We start from the raw sequence: 18,904 nt of genomic DNA, 5'->3' as shown, positions 1-18,904 counted from the left end.
ACTCTAAATACATAAACCTGACTTTAGATTTAAATGAACATTCAATCAACTGTGAAGATATGAGAGCAATAATCCAGCACACTCAACTGTTAAAATGGGTTAAATAATAGAAATGAATGTACTTCTCTCTTTATGCTTGACACTTTTCAGCATCATGAAATACTTGTGTGATATGAAATACTTGAACATGTGGTTTGATATGTTTATGATTCCCAAAGTTCATGAACTCATTTTGTTCTCATTGTTTGATGTTCTTTCGGGGGAAGAAATGGCAGCGTGTAAAATAAATTAGTGCGTGGGGTCACGGTGCGACCGCAGCCACACTGATAACAGCCAGGCGTTTTAATAGCCTGAGCTCATGAGCTCAACCCTTTATACACAGTTGTAAAGTAATAATGTCAGGTGTGTTGAAACAGTCGCATAGGAACACACTGGGAAGCACGATACAGACCGATTATATTACATGTATGGGGCACGTGTCATCTGAATGAATGGAATCGAAAGATGCAGTTTTGTGTTTGCAGGTTGTGAATTTCTGCTAATTGTTGGGTTTTTATAACATTCATATTGTTGACGCTGACTTGCATTCTAAAGTCAGATATTAAACAGTGGAAAAAAATAATCCATGACATTTTTAAAGTTGACGTTTTGGATTTCTGCCTCATTCAAAAATATCAATATATTATTTGAGTTTGAGAAGGTGGCAATTCTGTCTTCATGGAGGAGACGTTCACAAGCCAACAGTCATATTTTCCATCACTAACTCCTGTTATGTAATCTCTTTAAATTTGAAGAGTTGTAAGAACAGATATCTTGCCTTGAAACTCTCATAACTCAGATCAAACAGTAAATTAAGCAGCGCTGCTCAATCAAGAATCTCATCTGCCCCGTTTCTCAAACACATTAACTTAATAAATAAGTTTTAAAATGAGAAAACCTTCAGATAAACTGAGATGAGGACACACACACACACAAAATGGAATGAAGTTATGCCACTATATCTCATAAGTTATGTATTTAATGGTCCCTTTTTCTTATTTGACCTTAATATTTTTAATTAAGGAATAAAAATGGCAAAAATATATTTAATGAGTTGTTAAATCTGAATATTTTGACAGTTTTAAGTCTGTCTCTAACGATTATTTTTAGATCAAAAACTGAATAAATGAAACATTAAGTTAAATGGCAAGAGCCTCACTTTAAAGTATGTTAACTTTATCTAGTATTAAAGGTATTAAAGGAAGAGAACGCTAATGGAAGGAATAAGTGCAAAATATCTGCGTACACTTACATATCCATATGCTGCTTTAATACCCTTTGTACTCTTGGTTATATAAGCAGTTTTTGTGTGAGCATCCATATAAAGGAAAGAGGCAGATGATTTGCTTTAAGAGGTTTAAGCTTTAAGAGCTTTCAAGGGAACCAAAACTCCAATGTCAGTTTCTATTGAATCAATCATTATAGGTGAGAGAGAAAAATTGAGAGTGAGAAGTACAGTTTCTGAAGTCATGATACCTGAGTGGGGAGACGAGCAGGACAGTTTTCAAACGAGTAAATCAAACTCACACAAGAAGTGACGGCGAAACCCGGATCGATGCAACTTTTCATTATGTATATGCCAAAGGCTTTTTATTTATAGCCAGATTGCGTAATAGAACATATGCACCTGATGAATTATACAAGAACACATAACTTATGTTACTACACAACAGCAAAGTTAGTAATGGGTTGGTATCACAGGGCTTAAGTCAGGCCATTGAGAGAGGATGGCGTCTTGGATTAAATCAAAATAATTTGCTTCAAGCTAAGGTTGGATGAGTTTCGCAACAGAACAGCAGCAATGGTAAAACAAATAATACAATTGTTCAAGCATCACAAAGAGAATACACTGCAAACAAATTCAGCATGCAATAAAAATAAATCGTGGAATGTCAACCGGAGAATTTCATGAGCAGATCTGAAGGACCATGAAAATGACAATGAGAGCTGTGAAAGAATAATATCCGTCATCTGGTTTGTCATTTAGAGTGAATATAATCCTATCAGCAAGATGTGAAAGGAGCAGGAGTTATTTCAGCATAAAAATCAGTCTCAAAATCTTGTTTCGTCACCACCTTCCAAAACGACGGCTCTGTGACGCACGCTGACCTTCATTTAGGATATTTCAAATAATCCATGCTCCTACACAAACAGCATTAAGCGGAATTGAAAACCTGCCGCTTTGAAAGATTAATTTAAGCTTCTATTTAGTCCTGGAGTAGCTCTTATCCTCCTCCTAACACTCAAATTAGTTTCAGCCCTGAGTGATGTGAGGCTGCTGTGATTAGTTCAGATGCGAGCGTACGTGGATTAGTCGAAACGCTTCGGCAATGTTGAAACCCCGCGGGAAGCATTAGCAGTGTAAAGAACAAACCTTAAACACAACGAAACGTGGAGCAATGTCCGTCAAATTGTTGTAGAGGAAGTGTTGCCATAGCAACCACCAGCCAGCTTATGTTTCCCTCTTCTCTCCAGTGATTGCTCCATATCTCCTCTGGGATGAGGGATGTAGTTTTTGGGGTTGTTTGAAAAAGTTCGAGCTGGTTTTCATGCAATATTTCATCTCTTGGTGATTTTGTGACTCCTTCTTCTCAGCTTGTGCATGCAGGTGAGGACGCCTCTGTTCTGCAATGGATTCCTCTTGACATGAGTGAGTTGTTTTTGTTTTGTTTTTTTTGGTGAGAGGAGGGTTGATAAAAGAACTGAGGAAAAACTCGTCTTTGTCTGATCTTTACATTAGTCTGGAGCAAAAACTGGAAATGCACCAGCAAAGTTCTGAGATGGAAAGAATGGGACAACGCTTTTCAAATGAATTGAGAACATCAAAGAGGAAATGGGGGTGAAGAATCTATAAACTTTGCAATATGAATTTTTCTTCTGATCTCTCCTGAGATGTCATGCAGAACTCGGAACGAATAAGAACCAGACGGACAGAAAGCAGCGAATCAAAAAGCAGAATGCCTCTTGTCGCGGCGCAGAAGGACGAGAAAACAACATCGACTTTGCAGACAGGTTCTTTTTCTTTCTCCTCTTTCAAATTTTCAGGTCCCAGGAAGATCAAGAGGGTGATCACAGGTCAGAACCTTTTGAGACAGAACTTTGACAGAGGAATAAAGGTTCAGTGTTCCACCGCAAAAAAAATAATTTCAACCAGAGATGCAGAGAGCAGGTGGGACGGAAACCACTTTGGATTTCAGGGCCTGATTTCATTCACTGCTAGAAAAAGGAAACAGTGGATTAAACCTACTTTGACTGCAGACCCTTTGTTTGACATCAGAACCCTTATTATGCAGGTGCATTAAGAGAAAATGTTAACATTTGTCACGGGGGTGTTGTCGTTCATTCCTCAACAGGCGAAAGCATTTTGTTGGGTCATAATCAAGCTGACATCTGGGTTTTGATAAGTGGATGAGATAACAGGAAGTACAATGAGTCCATTGTGACAGCAAGCCCTGAGAGCAAATACATGCATGTCAATTTCCTTGATGTAGTGCAGATCTACGTTAATCTTTAATGGCTCCTTTGAGGTTTAAATGCCAAAGCAGTCTTTCAGACGGGCATTTTGTGCTGTAGACGGATATTATATACCTAATTTATCACATCCATTATCCTGCAGGCAAAGACTGAGATGGAGAGATAAAACAAAGAAACTCCTCTGAAGGTGCTGAGAGAATTTAGCAGGAATAAAGTTGGGCATCTTCGTCATGAAGCTGTCAGCTCACGTTCCGTCTGTCGTGCTCATAGTCACTGACATGAATGTTCGCCGCACCACTAATGATTCTCTACTCTGTCTAAAGTGTCACAGCTCTAGGAAGAAAAACAAATGAAATCTTATTTTAAATTTTGATGCAATCAGTTTCCTGCAAGATGGCTGGTGGTCCTTCCTGGTTCTGGACCCGCGGTGACACGCGGCCGCTCATTGGACGGCTGCACCTCAGGAGGTAAAGCAGGTGTCCACTCATTTACCATTTCAAACACAAAGCGATGACGGGTTGAAGGATATCGTTGTCCTCTCACAGTTTGCCCCCGGCCTCAGGGAATCGTAGAGAACCTCCGTCCTGCCGTCCACATGGACGAGGCATCTTTCTCTCAGAGCAAATAATGTGATGAATTGAAGCCTGCTTGTAATTGGATGCAATTACTTCGCCTCCATTCTACCCTCTCGTGCATTCTAATGAGCTTTTAATGGGTCCTTGATTAGAAAAAAAGTCATGAAGACAGGCGTCGAGGCTGGCCACAAAATGATGGATCATCCAGGAGACCTTGGTGTCCATTAAGGTCTATTATGGGCCCAATCATTGGGAGGTGAGTAGATGACAAGAAACTTTTATCATATTTAGTTTGAGTTTCACACACAGCGCACTAATGCTGTGTGCTTGAATAACTTCTTGATCCTGAGACGACAGCTGTGACCGGAGGTATGATGTCATCGCTCCACACATACAACAGCGATTCATGAAAGCCATTTGTGAACATGACATATCAGTGACTTCTGGAGGCAATGTCTTCATCTTTAGCTCAAGCTCTTTTTTTTTAAAACCCAGCTGACCTTGATAAACAAATTCAGGTCTTTTCTCTTCGGATAAGGTTGTGAATTTAGGCAGCAGTGTGACGTTCTCTTATTTGTGACGTGCTACAGGAATAAATGTTCGCCTCACAGTCACCACATTATATTCATAATTTACGTGCGTTAAAGAGCAGACGATTAAAAAAACATAAGATGTCAAGAATCTGCAGCAAATATCGATTCCTTGTCGGGTTGCCATGTATGTTTCCTGTGGTACATGTACAAAGTCATGCATATTTTGTGCTTCAGGTGCTCTGGGGGGAGTGCAACCAGACTGATTTGCATAAGTGGTGTAAATAAATCAAGACGAAAAAAGGCAGGAGGTGAGCCAACTGAGAGTTGAAGCCCGGTCGTTCTTCAGAAACACGTTTTCCTGGTGGACCTGGAAGTTGAGAAGATTTTCAAAATAAAAGTAGTCTCTTGTGTTCTTTGTCCCAGCAGATATTCTTAGTCTGACAGTCACTGCTTGCGTATGATGAGAGGAGAAGCCCTGGCAACTACATGTATTGTATTATGTGGTGACATCCAGAGGCAGGTGTGGCCTCTGAAAGTCTAAAAATACCCCCCCCAACCCCCCAAATAATGCTGAGGCCTTGAGTGAAGCCGTCTACTGGTCTCCATCAGTCACACACAATGAAAGTGAAATGAGGGTTTTTTCTTTTGAATTATTAGCTGGAAAAAAAGCAACAATACAGATTATTTCAGTTAAAAAAAATTGTATATATTCTTTGAATAGAAAATAAAAATTCATTTTAACTTCAGGCAGTGAATTAATATCGACCACACACACACATCGTAATGAACAGATTGTCTTGTTTAATGAGACGGAACGTTGGAAATGATGCAGGCGCTAATCAAAGGTAACCGTTTCTGTGACTACAGACGAGAGGACGACTCAAGTAACTCCAACGTCTGATGACCTCACGTGTGTGTAGCTTCAGCTGCTATACACGCCTTTTATCAGTGACAATCGCTCCAAAAATCAAAAACGGAATTTGGGGTAGAGCGATGATGGTATTTAAATCTTTAAAGGACTTATTTTTAATTAAAATCTATGACTGGGGGGAGGGGGGTGGTCATACGTGTGTTGGTCTTATTCGATCCTTAGCTATTTGTCTCCTGAGGCCGTGTGGATGTCTGAGTTGGTTCTGTACCAACTGTAAAGCTCAATGTGTGTGTGTGTGTGTGTGTGTGTGTGTGTGTGTGTGTGTAGGAGGGGGTAGGGGGGGGGCTTGGGGTCAAGGGATCATCAGTCTATATTTACCAACTAATGACTGAGAGGGCATTGTGTTGCTTGCATTCTTGGCACTTTGTGTGTGTGTGTGTGGGGGGGGTCAACTTCGCCACTTCATCGGGAGAGACGGAGTCGTCAGCTGAAGAGACAGACGGCACGTTAGAGATAAGACTTGAGGTGAGACAGAGCCTGAACCAGGTGTTCAAGGACAGACAGACAGACAGACAGACAGACAGACAGACAGACAGACAGGAGAGGAGGTGGGAGACATCCATCCTACAGATCTTTTCACTCCAGGAGAACTTCATCTGTTCCTCTTTCAAGAAAGTGTGAGTGGGGTTTTAGCACGCATGACATCCAGCTGATTTCCGAGCAGGTTACTGATGTGCTAGAGCACCTGATGTATTCCATAATTTACGTCTTTGTAATGCTCTCATTTATGATTCTGTATCTGTTTCCTCCTGGAGAATTTTTTCTTGCTTTTCCGGTTATTTGAACTTAACGGCGTCATCATTTAACGGCCTCGACGGACGTGGCTTTTAATTAATCTCTTGTGGATGGCATGAAGCAACCTCCTGCAGCAAAACCATAAATCACCCGTCCTCTTCTTCCTCTGATGGTGCCGTTTTGTTTTACTATCAAACACCTGGAAACTGAGCTTTCAGTTCATTTTGAACCCTGAAAAAACAGGAGAAAAAAAAAAGAGCATCGCTTTGCTTTTGTTCTGCTCTCACTAGGACCCCCGTGTTAAAGGCCTACCCATGGAGACGGATCAATTTTAATGTGCCAGATGCTGACCTTCCATTAGCAGCGCCCCCCACCCCTCCACTTCCATACGCAACACTAAAAAGAGCAACAGGGGAATTAAGGGGACCACCAGCGTACAGTCCTGTTAGCTTGTTTTCAGCGATGTAATTGAAGCTGGCGAGAGGGAATAGCACAATATGCTGCTTTTCTGCTCGTTTTTGGCGCTGCTACAGGTGGTTGCTACTGGGAGCGGGTGAATGAAGTCATCAGTCACACACAACCTGATTGTGTTTGTTGTGTGCGTTGTGCATTGACTTCCCCGGAGCAGCCGTGTGATTAATGACGGGCGGGGGGTGTGGGCAGCAGCATGGCGGACCTCAAGTGATGAATTATTAGACGCCGGGCGACCCACAAAAGGGGTTTTCATTTAAACCACAAACACGAGACAAATCCAGCGTACCTGCTTTTCAGAGGGGGTATATATGCTGGGTCTCTCGCTCTCCTTTGACTTCAAACGTGCTACAAACGTACTGGACTACATTTTTCATCACTTTCTGACATTTGCAGATCATCCCCTGAAGCTTAACGTTGGTAGCAGAGTAATGAATGAAAATAATCCTGATTTGTCGACTTTATTCGTTATTTTAAAAACAGTGCAATTTCCAGACATCTGCACCAATTATTAAATGCTCACTACTGTTTTTCAGGCCTTCAAACGCTCTTTTTTTTTTTTTTTTAGTTCGGTAGGAGGTCTGAGAACACTACATTATGGGAAAATCATTATTTTAACTCCACAACTGAAGAAGTAAACTATATTTTGCATTGTCATCTTAATGCAAAATACAGATTCATAGTCACATCTCTTATCAAGTGTCAATGATGTAAAGTAACAGATCATTTAGTGCACAGTGTCAAACCCAAGGCCTGGGGGCCAAATGTGGCCCGCAAGAGCATAAAAGGTCAGAGTGTCTAAAAATGAATAGGTCAAAAGTACATTTCCCCATAATGGAGTAATTAAACCTATTTAATTTTGACAAAAACGTTTTGAACAATGTCATAACTTATATTTGATGTTATTTTTCTTTATTCATTGGATAGTTTTGATCCTTGATTGATGGAGTTCTGTGGGTTTTAATATTGTCGGTGAAGATGAGTCTGATGTCCCTGATTTAGCGCCTCATCAACAATGAGGATCAAACATGGAGTTTATCTTCTGGAGAAGAGGAGAGGATCTGCTGATTGTTACGTTCCCGCTCGAGGCTACGGTGTCCTTTATGTCCAAACGACTCGCTTTGACTCTTTGCGTCACTGCCTTCCCAAACAATTCATCCTCACTGTTCTCCTCCCCTGCACAGGTTCCAGTTGGGAAGGTTACCATGGAAACCAGGAAGACGATAAGGCGAGAGCAGGAGGAGCTTTCGACCCAGATGTCTCACAGCATGCAACTGTCCTCCCAGATCAAGAAAAGGACCTTCACCTCCAGGTGCAAACACATCAGCAGCGCAACATTCACAACAACGTAATTTACAATAAATGAAACAATTCAATAAGGAAACAGAAGAAATCATCAGCATCAAATAATAATAAGATGTTCCTTATATTAATAAGCAAGGGAAACCGCTGCACTAATGAGGAAAATGGAACTTAAGGCTAAACAAGACTCATGGAAACAACATTAATATTGGAACAAAGCTATTTTAATACCCTCATAAGCATATTTATATTTGGCTTAACAAAAAAACGTGATGCACTATTAACAGATTAAATTAATAAGAATGGGGAAACGGGAAGAAGTTATTTACAAGCAACACACACACACACACACACAAGTTGTGTGTTAGTCAATGAATCAGTAAAGACAGCATTGTGTGCAGTTGCAGTTCAGATGCTTTCTGACAGGTGTTCCAGTGAACCAGACGCTTGAAAGACAAATATGTACAGCCGAAAATGCAATAGCAATAACAGAAGCATTTTGAGTCATCTCAAAATATACTCTAAAACCTGTTAGATTAAAATAAATGAAACAGAGAACAGCTTGATGCAGGAAGCGGCTCCTCTTTGTCCTGGAATGAGACCTCAGTTATTTTTTCCAAGCGGCCGGCTCAAAATAGAAGAGAAGTCCTTTAAGTGTTATGGAAAAGTGAATTTAGACTCTGATGAAGATTATGTGGGATCAAAAGTTCGAGAACAGATCAGAAGTGAATCCATTTTTCTGGCGATTTAAATATCTTTTCATTCAGTTTACAAGAATTATTACTAATTTATAAGCAAAGTAGTAGAGGCCTGTTTCAATATGCTTTGTTAATTAAAAATAGACCCACCAGTGCTCCCAGAGCTCCCAGAAGACTTGCAGCGAGATCTAATAGAAACCACTTCTGGCCCTCTCCTAATCATCTCATGTCAGATTTGCTTTCATTTTCTCGGCCCTCTGCTGCAGCGACTTATTAGATGAGGGGTCTCCATTTCAAAATAAAAGGCAGTTAGGCTGATTCTTTTTCCACTGGGATGGTAAAGAAATAAACTGTTCCTCAGTTCGTTAATTTATTTTTGTTGTAACTAACTTATGATGGACAAAGCAGATGTCATTTAGATCTTAGAACATCCACTTCATCTCAAAGTGTTCCCCTTTTAGGCCTGTTTAATATTTTGAGGAAGCCTGTTGTTTATACATAAACGCACAACCTCTTTCTCCTGCTGCAGTACGTGCTTACCCCTACCTCCACCCCCAGGTTTTCTTTGCATGCGTGGGCGCACATGTTCATGCATGTTACTGTCTGCATGCCAAGAGTGTATGCATCTCCATATGCATTTATCTATGGGCTGTACTGGAGTGATACCATCCAGCCACAGGCTGTACATTATTTACCTGCCCAAGTCTCTCGGCGCCCCCCTCCGAATGGGGAACTAAAATAAAGGATAACAGAAAAGGTAAACACTAAAAGTAGAAGTTGTCATGAAAGTGGGGAAATAGTAATCCTCAAAACAAAAGCAAAAAAAAAAGGTGTTGTGTCAATTTGCATCGCCGGTTGTGAGATGGGGGTTTGAAAGAAAGGCCTGAGGCTAGATGTCAACAGATAATGGTGGTTTGGGAGGGGGTTGTGCAACACGCACTTGGGTTGCAGTCATGAGAAACAAACATTTTGTACAAGAGTTTGCAAAATTAACAAAATTACTATTGATATTTGCTGGAATTTTACAAATACGATAATTCAATGTTTTACATGCATTTGGAAGCATTCGTTTTGAACTGGGGGGATTACGCACCAGCGTTGACGGCCGACCTCTGGAGACTTTCATACCCCTCACGTTCTGATTGGTGTTCGATGAAACAAGCCGTCCTTAACAGGAAATGATTTTCAGAGCAACATTCACCTTTTCAGACCCAAACCAACAATGTGCGAGCGAGACGACTGCATCAAACAGCGTGGATGGAGATGGTGGACTGTTGTTGGTTCATTGATTTTTCCACTCACAACGTTTAAGGGTTTAGCAGCACCTATATACCCCTCCCCATCCTGCACTCGAGCAGTAGTCTATCCTCAGCGAGCCCTTCTGTAATTATAGATCTAATACCAGGAAAAACAAGGCAAACACATCTATCCTGTCTCTGGGGTTGTAATTACCCATTAACAGACCAACTGTTGTCTGTAGATAAAGAAAAGGCAAAAAATAAATAAATTAATGACTCTGCTCTTACAAAAATGCCCTTCAGCTTCAGGGCCTGGAGTGACCGTGTATTCTGAGAACCAACAACCCTCTCCTCTTATATTCGGTCTGCTCAGTTTATTTTCGGCGCTTTAAATCAAGAGCCGGCGCTCTAGTGGACACTTCCAACCTCCTGCCCGATGTCTACATGCTTCTGAACGACCACACCAATGGTGAGAAGAAGAGTACACTTCAAGGCCCGACAGGAAGAGGCAGCGGGGGTCCAATTGGCTGCACATGCATCCAAAAATCAGTCGAGTCAAGTGTGAAATTCATGTATTTTAGCCTTTGAACGAACCGTATGTGAAGACATTATCCGACGATCACACGCCGTTGTGCGAGGTTGACACCTCAGCATGCGAACGACTTCTCACGATGCGGTTTAGAGGACAGTCCTCTCCGAGCTGCCATCATCTGAAGACATGATGGTTCCATCTCTCCTGTCTCCGCTGCTAAGATGAATTTCCAGCGTATAATTTTTTGTCATGATTGGCTGCGGGAAGGGAAAAAAAATCTTGAAATGTTGTCTGGACTCTCAGGTCGTTACACTATGAAGTCTATCACCTTTCTATTGTAAAACACTTTCAAGAAGGTCTTGCAAGGTCCCCATTTACACTTAAAAAGAAGCTACTACCATGTTTTCCCCAGGGCTGAAATGTTCACGTGTTTATGATTTTACTTTAGTTTTACTTCCTCTACCTTACATTACAGATGCTATGAGTCAGGAAAAGGCCTGTTTCACAAATACTCCGTTGTCACTATTTGCATGTGCACACAAAGTAAGCTCCTCCTGGTTCCTCCTGGTTATATAATCTCCTTGCAGACAATAGCAAATCGTGTTTGCACACCGATGAGCAAAAGGGGAACTCTGGCGGAGCAGAAGTAGCTGATGACGGTCAAAACAAAACCAGGTCATGCACTTCCCTGATTAGATCAACGGATAAGGCTTTGCACCCGACACACAGGCGTCAAGCAAAGGATTAATCAGATAAAATAAAAGGTCAAAGTTCAGCAAAAGTCATACAAACAAAGGTTTATCCTTCCCTGATAGATGACGGTTAGATGAGTGTATCATGAACCTGTGGAGAACACAAGGAGGTGATGGAACAGGCAGATGTGTGGAAGCTGAATTGGAACACACACACAAGTACACACACACACACACACACACACACACACACACACACACACACACACACACACACACACAGATTTATTTGTCAAAGGAGGATCTTCAAATTTGCACAATTTCTTATTTTAGTACCATCTGAATTTGAACTTACATGTCAATATTCTCATAAATACAGAAACAAATCTCCTGTCTTCGCTTCTTGGCTGTTTGCAGGGTTTTGTTTGATTTTGTTTCATCATTATTTACCCGACAAGATCCTCATGGCAGGAAGAGCAGATAAAAAAATAATAAAAACATTAAGGCTGATTTCAGTCTGGAGATAAGATAAAAGTTGCTGGTCTTGAACTGAACCCCTGTAGTGTTTGAATAAATGAAACGTCACATATTTATGTTTGCCTACATCATCATAGCTGCTGATGCTGCATGGGAACGGGAGAGTCGCTGCTGCTGTCTAGTGGCTGAGGATGATAGTGACGTGATGGACCTGAGATGACATAATGAGCCGTACACCTTGACAAAACGAACAGGCGTGTTAATGCGAACGCTACGACTGAATAAATCACCATGGAGGATGACAAGGAAACGTCTTATTGATAACCGTTCAACTGTATCATTTGATGATATGCAAGATGATGTAACCAGTCTTTGTTTGATCCCCCCCCCCCATGTTCCCTGATAACAACAGCGATGAGGACACCTCCTATGCTCATATCTTTCCCATCATCCCTGCTGATGTGATGTCCGTTAAGGAGGTCCTGGACATGGAGGCTGTCCCCCGCCACAGGACATGGTGAGAGATCTGGTCGTGATTTCATTACTTATACGCCTTGAGAGGTGGACGGTCGTGATTTTACATTGTGATATCAATATTTAGGGTTTTTTACAGTAGATTTTCTGGGAAATTTGTTGAAAAATTGTTCATTTGTGAATTTCTTTTACATCGTGCTAAACGAAGAAGCATCTGAGTTGGTTATATGGTACAAACACTTTTCAGCATTGGCCATGAAGGCCTCATACAACAGAGGAAGAGGACAAATAACAGTGGAAGTTAGAAAAAGCTCATTTCACCCACCCTAAAGGTGTAATTGATGATTTGGTCCCTCTTTAAGTCAGAATTTTTGGACATATTGACTGTTGAATGCCAAATTTGCCATTTTTTTCATTAAAAAAATACTGAAGTTCCCACTAAAAACTGCCAAACTGATTCAAATATTGACCTGATATGAGTAAAAGTTAATCTGAGAGAATGAGATTCTTGAAATTAATGACGCGACCCGCCGGAGAGACGATGAATTCATTCACACGTTCAGACGATTCTGGATTGTTTAGTGGCGTTAAAGAGTCGAGTTTCTCAGGCTTGTGATTGGCAACGGACCAAAAGGCAGGAAAATGCACCAAGAGCGATGTTGTAACCGTGTGTGTGTGTGTGTGTGTGTGTGTGTGTGTGAGAGAGAGAGTTTGAAGACAATTGTCACACTCCAGCATTTAATGAAAGAGTTTGAGTATAAAAAAACACAGACATGAGGGAAATAAAGTGAAAGTAGTTCCTTGAGCGACTGTGTCATTACATAGATAATAATACACTCACTCATATATAATATTATGTTTAGATACAATAAATGGTTAAAAGTCAATATCATTGTTAGAGATGGCTTTTCAAAGCTATGGCGTGTATTTTATCTTCATTCTCCTATTAGCTTGTTAGCTAGACAAAATAGCTTAAATTCTAATTCTACAAGAGAATAAATACAACAACATAAGTGGAATTGTTTTGTATTTGAAATATTAGTACAGTTAAAATATGATTTCTCGAGTACCCGGCGCTGTTTAGAAGATAAATCACCGTGTACACTCACTATATTTCAGCGAAAGACATTGAAGATGTCGGCTATAAAGAAAAATGATTACTGATCCCGCCGTCATCCGTCCTCATCCGTCTGCTGCTGATGTGATTCATGACCTGCAGTTAACTCCGGTCGGGAAGATGGGCTACTTTGGTTCTGGGCCAGAAACCCGCAAGAATTTCAAAATTTTAAGCATCTCAAACTTAAGATAATTCATAGTAATTCAATTAAAACCAAACGTTGTAGTAAAATCATTGGATTCACTTCACATCTCCAACCGTATGCATCGTCTCGGTTATATAAGCACTATATTTTTACAGGGAGGTTAAAGACAAGGAGAATTTTTCCATCTGCAGCTCTCAGTTCAGGCTACATCTTATCTTTTCTTTCCTTGGACTGGAGTTTTTATTGGAACAAAGGGCAGGAACTGTGGATGAGTCTCTTCTACTCATGCTGAGCCAACGGCTTACAGCGATCCCTCTACTTCCCTCCAGAGGACTTCCTTCCTAGATGAGCCCTTCTTTTCATGAGACTCTGAATCTCCATTGGTTGTCAATACTGCATCCTGTCTCTGCGCTGTGTGTGGGAGCATGGAGTGGGTCAAGTTTTTATGCCCACAGAGTCAAATCAGTGAAGAGACACGCCTGGGTTCTGTTGTTTAAGGCCAGCTGGGGACTTCTCCCATCATTTGCTGTCTCAAAGATCATAAAACCAGTAAGCCAGAAACCAACTGGGTCACGCTGTGAAGCTTTGTTTTATTTTTGTATGGACGGGGAACAGGATGGAATGTCTATTCAGCACAATATAATGAATCGAGCATGAGCGGTCGAGAGGAGAGGGGAATTTATTTAACAAGACATTCAAATTTGTCTTCCATTAAGGAGCTAAATTTGCAAGAAAATAATTACAGTATCTGACATGGCAATCAGGAAACAGGAACCACTTTACTGCACTCTAGACGGTCGGGTCACCCTAATCACCATTTGTCATATCTTACGTCTGTGCTACGAAACTACCTTAACCTCGGCGTGAGTCAGAGTCTGAGAGTCATGCGTCAGAATTCCAGGATTGGGATTACGGCTGAGCCGTCAGGGACTACATGTCACGTATCTACATTTAAGTCCCGGAACAGAGAGGTTTAGGTCACCAAGAGCAGGAAGTCAAGGGGATTCTTGTCTTTTGAGACGTGATTTGCTTCTCCAGAATCCTGCTGTAAGGCCTCAATAGCACTTTTGAAGAATGAGTGGCAGCGTCTTTCCTGTTCTCTAATCCATCCGGAGACTTATTAGACTCCGTTGCATCGGAAAGGATTTGATGTTTCCAAAATTAGGAAATGGTTCCTGGAGTAGCAGGAGGACAGACAGAGGTGGCGAAGAGCACAGAAGGAAAAGAGGTTTAATAGTGGGAGAAAAAGCTGCCAAGGAAGGTGTGAGAAGAAGGGAACTCATTGAGGGTGAGATCACACTCTTTTGAAAGACAAACACATCTGACAATAATGAACTTCAGCTGCAGTCGGGTGGCCGGGTCATCTCGAAATCTTGTTAAATCCCTTCCTTACGCCACGAACGTCTACCCCATCTGCTCAAGTGCCAACCTCACATCCATCGGTCTCACCTTTAGATATTTCCACCTGCTCTAGTTCATCACTTCTCAATTTGGCTTGGCAGAGTCCCAATTTTATGAGTGAACATCAATTATTTCCAAACCTTAACTCCTCTCTGAATTTCTGAAGGGAATCTGGTTTAGATGAAATTTTTTGTGGGGGGGGGGGGGGGGTGAAGGCTTGGAATCTGGTAAAGCTGGAGATGGTTGATTTCTCACAGGATCAGTCTTGGAGGATGGAGAGATGAAGCCGAACGCTCCCAAGGATTGACACACTATTTCTAGGAGGTCTGAGCATTCTAAGATGGGGGGGATTTTTGCTTCCCTTTGTATGAACATTAATGCCCTAGATCTTAACATGTTCGCCAACAAAGATCCATCTTTTTATTACTATGCTACTCACACAACAGTGTCGCCATCATCTTTGTGCCGAGGGCTAACGAGTAAATTGAACAGCCGGCTTGATGAGCCCAGTTCATTTTGGAAGGAGGTGCTTACTGTTCTTTGCACCAGGAAGCAATATAAAATTTTCCATTTGGGGTAATAATTAAGCCATAAACTCTCTCGTACCCACTGACCTGATGCGATCCAGTGGTTCATTCCCTCCAAACTTAAAATCTCGGTGCTCCCGGAGATTAAACACCCAACCAGGCACACTATTAGCGAAACAAGCCTATGGCTGACTGTCAGAACTGTGTTTCTGCACCCCTACAGATGCATATGCACCTATGCATGCCTGCACATACTTATTTGCATATTTATTCAAGCAGTTGGTGCATTTTACTCAATTATCACGAGGATTCATGAGGCTGTTCACGCTCTAGTGGCTATAAGAACTCTGATGCGTGTTCGTGAATATTTAAGATCTCGTCTTCTCCATTTGTTGCGTTGATGTGTGTCAGGTATGTTTTGAAATAATTAAACCCTGGGGACCGTCAATCAGAGCACGGCTCAGAATACACACCCCTCTGGCGATGAGCAGTTTTGCAACGCTGCTTCTCAATGGCAGAAAAACAAATACGATTGTGTTGGTGTGCATGCATATGGATGAACTGCATGTACACAAGAGAAGGTGCAGTGCCATGAACACACTGACACGTCCTCACGTGCAACCTGCTGCCCATAACTACATGTAAACTACCAGGGGTATCAGTAACTAATTAATTAGTGTTCTTGTTTGCGTGCGTCCTTGTGTCTTTGACGCACATTTTTTGACAGGGACGCAAGCTTTAAATAAACTTCCATAATTTTAATTTTAATTTCATAATTTTTCTTTTTTTTTCTCTTCACTAAACAGTTACAATTTTATTAATAAAAACATTAAAATTAACACTTTAATTTTTATATTGCACTATTGGCAAAACTCAATCCTTGCGTACGCTTGACCCGCTATTCTGTTACAACTTTTGGGATGCATAAACATCATGTTGGGATGCACAATTTTTTCTTGAAGAGCATCCCAGGGATGCACAACTCTCTTGAGGTAAAATGAACTCTGATTAATAATGTTTGAACAATCAACTAATGATTTCATTGACCTCTTTTTCACATTAGGAAGGAGAGCCTCATATCAAAAATCAAGAAAGTTTCTGGTTTATCATTGGACAAAGTCAGAGTCAGAGATTCTAAAATAACTTGAAGTGTCTTCAGTGAGAGTCAGAACGGCACAAGTGTCACAATCACAAATGGAGCGGCGAAGCGTCAACATCATTGAGCATTTTCAAAGACAATCAAATATCAGAAAAGTAACACTTGTCCTGAAATGGACTGGGACAGAAATAAATCTCAAGTCCAAGGAAAAATCGATATAAAATTGCTGCTTTCTCTCCAACAGACTCCTCTTTCCCGACCACATTCAGTCCTTTTTTCTGAATTGCTATCTTTGCTCTTGCTACCACTTCTGATGGAGGTCTGAAGTGTTTTGTCAGCTGACAACTTCATGTGTGTCTTATACACAAACATAAACACACTTCAGACGTGCATGTTAGCAATGAAAGAAACAACAGTATGCATTGGTTAAATGTAGCATTACTGCAAAGTAAAGTCTGCAAAAATGCAAATCTAAACTCATTAAAAACTTTACCTTCCCGGATATGTAAAACTTTTCTCTGTGTCCGACAGGCAAATTCTGAAAGAGACTCTGGCTGCCGATGAAGAGTACCACAGAGAGAAGTGGATTTGGTTTGGGAACGAGGCCGAGAAGGTGGAGGTAGACGTGCTGAAAAACCAGCATTTGTTACGCAGACGTGTCGACAAACTGGCGCTTCGGAAGCAGGTAAAAGATGCATTATTAGAGTTTTTCTTATGTTATTGGTTCCTCTGTCTCATTTATTGACTCTTTTTAGCTCTTGGATGCTCTGAGGGTGAAGTTCACGTGACAGTCTGAAGAACATCTGCAACATTCATTTATTTCTCATTTAAAAACTTTTCTTCTGTCATGCTCCAGGCGCAAATGAAATTATCTGCCCACATGAGGTATCTGGAGCTCCTGAGTCAGAAGGCACCAGACTTTCCGATACCTCTGAGGTCCCACACCGTCTGGGAGGGCATGATGGTCAATTTCTGCTGTTTCGTCAAGGGCTGTCCTACCCCGAAGGTCACATGGTGAGCTTCAACAAGTTTCTCTTACATTGCAATGCTGGTGCTGCAAAATGTTGTTTTTATTTAGGCTCATGCTTGGTGTTGAAGGAGACAAAGTAGACATTCTCAAGGTAACAACTGCACATTGTATAAGTATATTCACTCCTCGTCTTACTTTAAAGCTGTAATGACCTGCTGATTCATCATTCTTTGCCTTTGATGACAACGCTATAATCAGTTTATCCCCGGGTTAACTTGGACCGACGCATTTGCACATATTCCCTCCTGAGATTTCCTCTTCATGACATCACAGACTTAAACATGTCATTGGTTCTTTTGCTTTTTCTTTTCTTGTCACTGCGAATAAAATCACATTTCCATCTAGTGTCAAACAATACAATCGGGACACGTCACTTTTGAACACCAGGAATGTGAACGTATGTCATGACTGATGAAGCATACGGAGATTTAAGCATATAAATTAGGTTTGAACGCCTGTATGTGCAAATGATTGCATAAATGGACTCCAAGCCCACAGAAGCAGGAGTCATGACACTGCTGCTGAGACGCCTGAGTTGAATATATCCTCCTATATTAACATGAAATTACCTCCGTCAATTCAGGCGACGCGCCAAGCTGTCCACCTCCGTACTTAAGCTGCAGGGAGGCCAGGTGATGAATAGACTGTGTGCTCAAGATTCATGAACCTAGAGTCAGGTGTGTGCCCGATCGCTTGAGATACGGGGGTTTCACCTTCCTATGAAGCCCCCGTGGAGAGCAATGAGCTGCGAAACACTGCCCCCATTCAGCAAGATGCAGAAGGACAGTCTAAAGATCCCATCTGGCTGTTAGAGATTCAGCCCAAGTGATGTTTGATGAGTGAGAGATGAGGCATCAGCTGACCTTAGTTTCAGCGTTGATACATTCAGATATGTTTCTGCAGGTATAAGGATGGGGTTCTACTGAGAAGGCCTCACATACCGTGGAATTTCAGAATTCAAGAAGAGTTCGGTCTCCACTCACTGGAGATCAGAAGGTGAGTCGCTCCTCATCGGGGGTGGTGTCACCGAGGTTACATCATAACCGAGATTCACTTAGTTAGTAAATGCTAATTTACTCCATGTAGGTGGAGTTAGAAATATCTTTTATTTCAGCTACTTCCTCACACACACACACACACACACACACACATGTATTTCCCTTCCTCAGGTGCACTCCAGATGATGCTGGCGAGTATAAAGTGATAGCCAGGAGTCCTCTGGGTGAAGCCATGACTTTTGGAACACTTATAGTGAACTGTGAGTAATTTCCAGATTTGTGTCACTTCCACTTTTGTAGAAATGTATTATGGATTATGGATAATATAATAGATTACAGTGCAATGACTGAAACATAAACATTAGCCTTGGGTTTACTTAAACTGGATGGACGTACTTTGTGCAGAATTTAATCCT

At 41.4% G+C, this 18,904-nt stretch overlaps 1 protein-coding gene across 1 annotated transcript in view; it reads left to right on the top strand.

Annotated features, from left to right (window-relative positions):
• The first annotated feature begins 5,973 nt into the window (after positions 1-5,973).
• myom3 (myomesin 3) overlaps positions 5,974-18,904 on the top strand; it is a 43,543-nt gene continuing 30,612 nt past the window's right edge. The window contains exons 1-7 of the mRNA XM_068322856.1: positions 5,974-6,169; positions 7,943-8,070; positions 12,110-12,214; positions 16,992-17,145; positions 17,317-17,474; positions 18,394-18,486; positions 18,660-18,748. Coding sequence (XP_068178957.1) covers positions 7,964-8,070; positions 12,110-12,214; positions 16,992-17,145; positions 17,317-17,474; positions 18,394-18,486; positions 18,660-18,748 — 706 coding nt within the window. The 5' untranslated portion in view covers positions 5,974-6,169; positions 7,943-7,963. The remainder of the gene's footprint in view (positions 6,170-7,942; positions 8,071-12,109; positions 12,215-16,991; positions 17,146-17,316; positions 17,475-18,393; positions 18,487-18,659; positions 18,749-18,904) is intronic.

The sequence above is a fragment of the Antennarius striatus genome, chromosome 9, assembly GCF_040054535.1.
Source record: "Antennarius striatus isolate MH-2024 chromosome 9, ASM4005453v1, whole genome shotgun sequence".
NCBI classification, from domain to species: domain Eukaryota; kingdom Metazoa; phylum Chordata; class Actinopteri; order Lophiiformes; family Antennariidae; genus Antennarius; species Antennarius striatus.
This window is presented reverse-complemented; position numbering and strand designations above follow the sequence as displayed.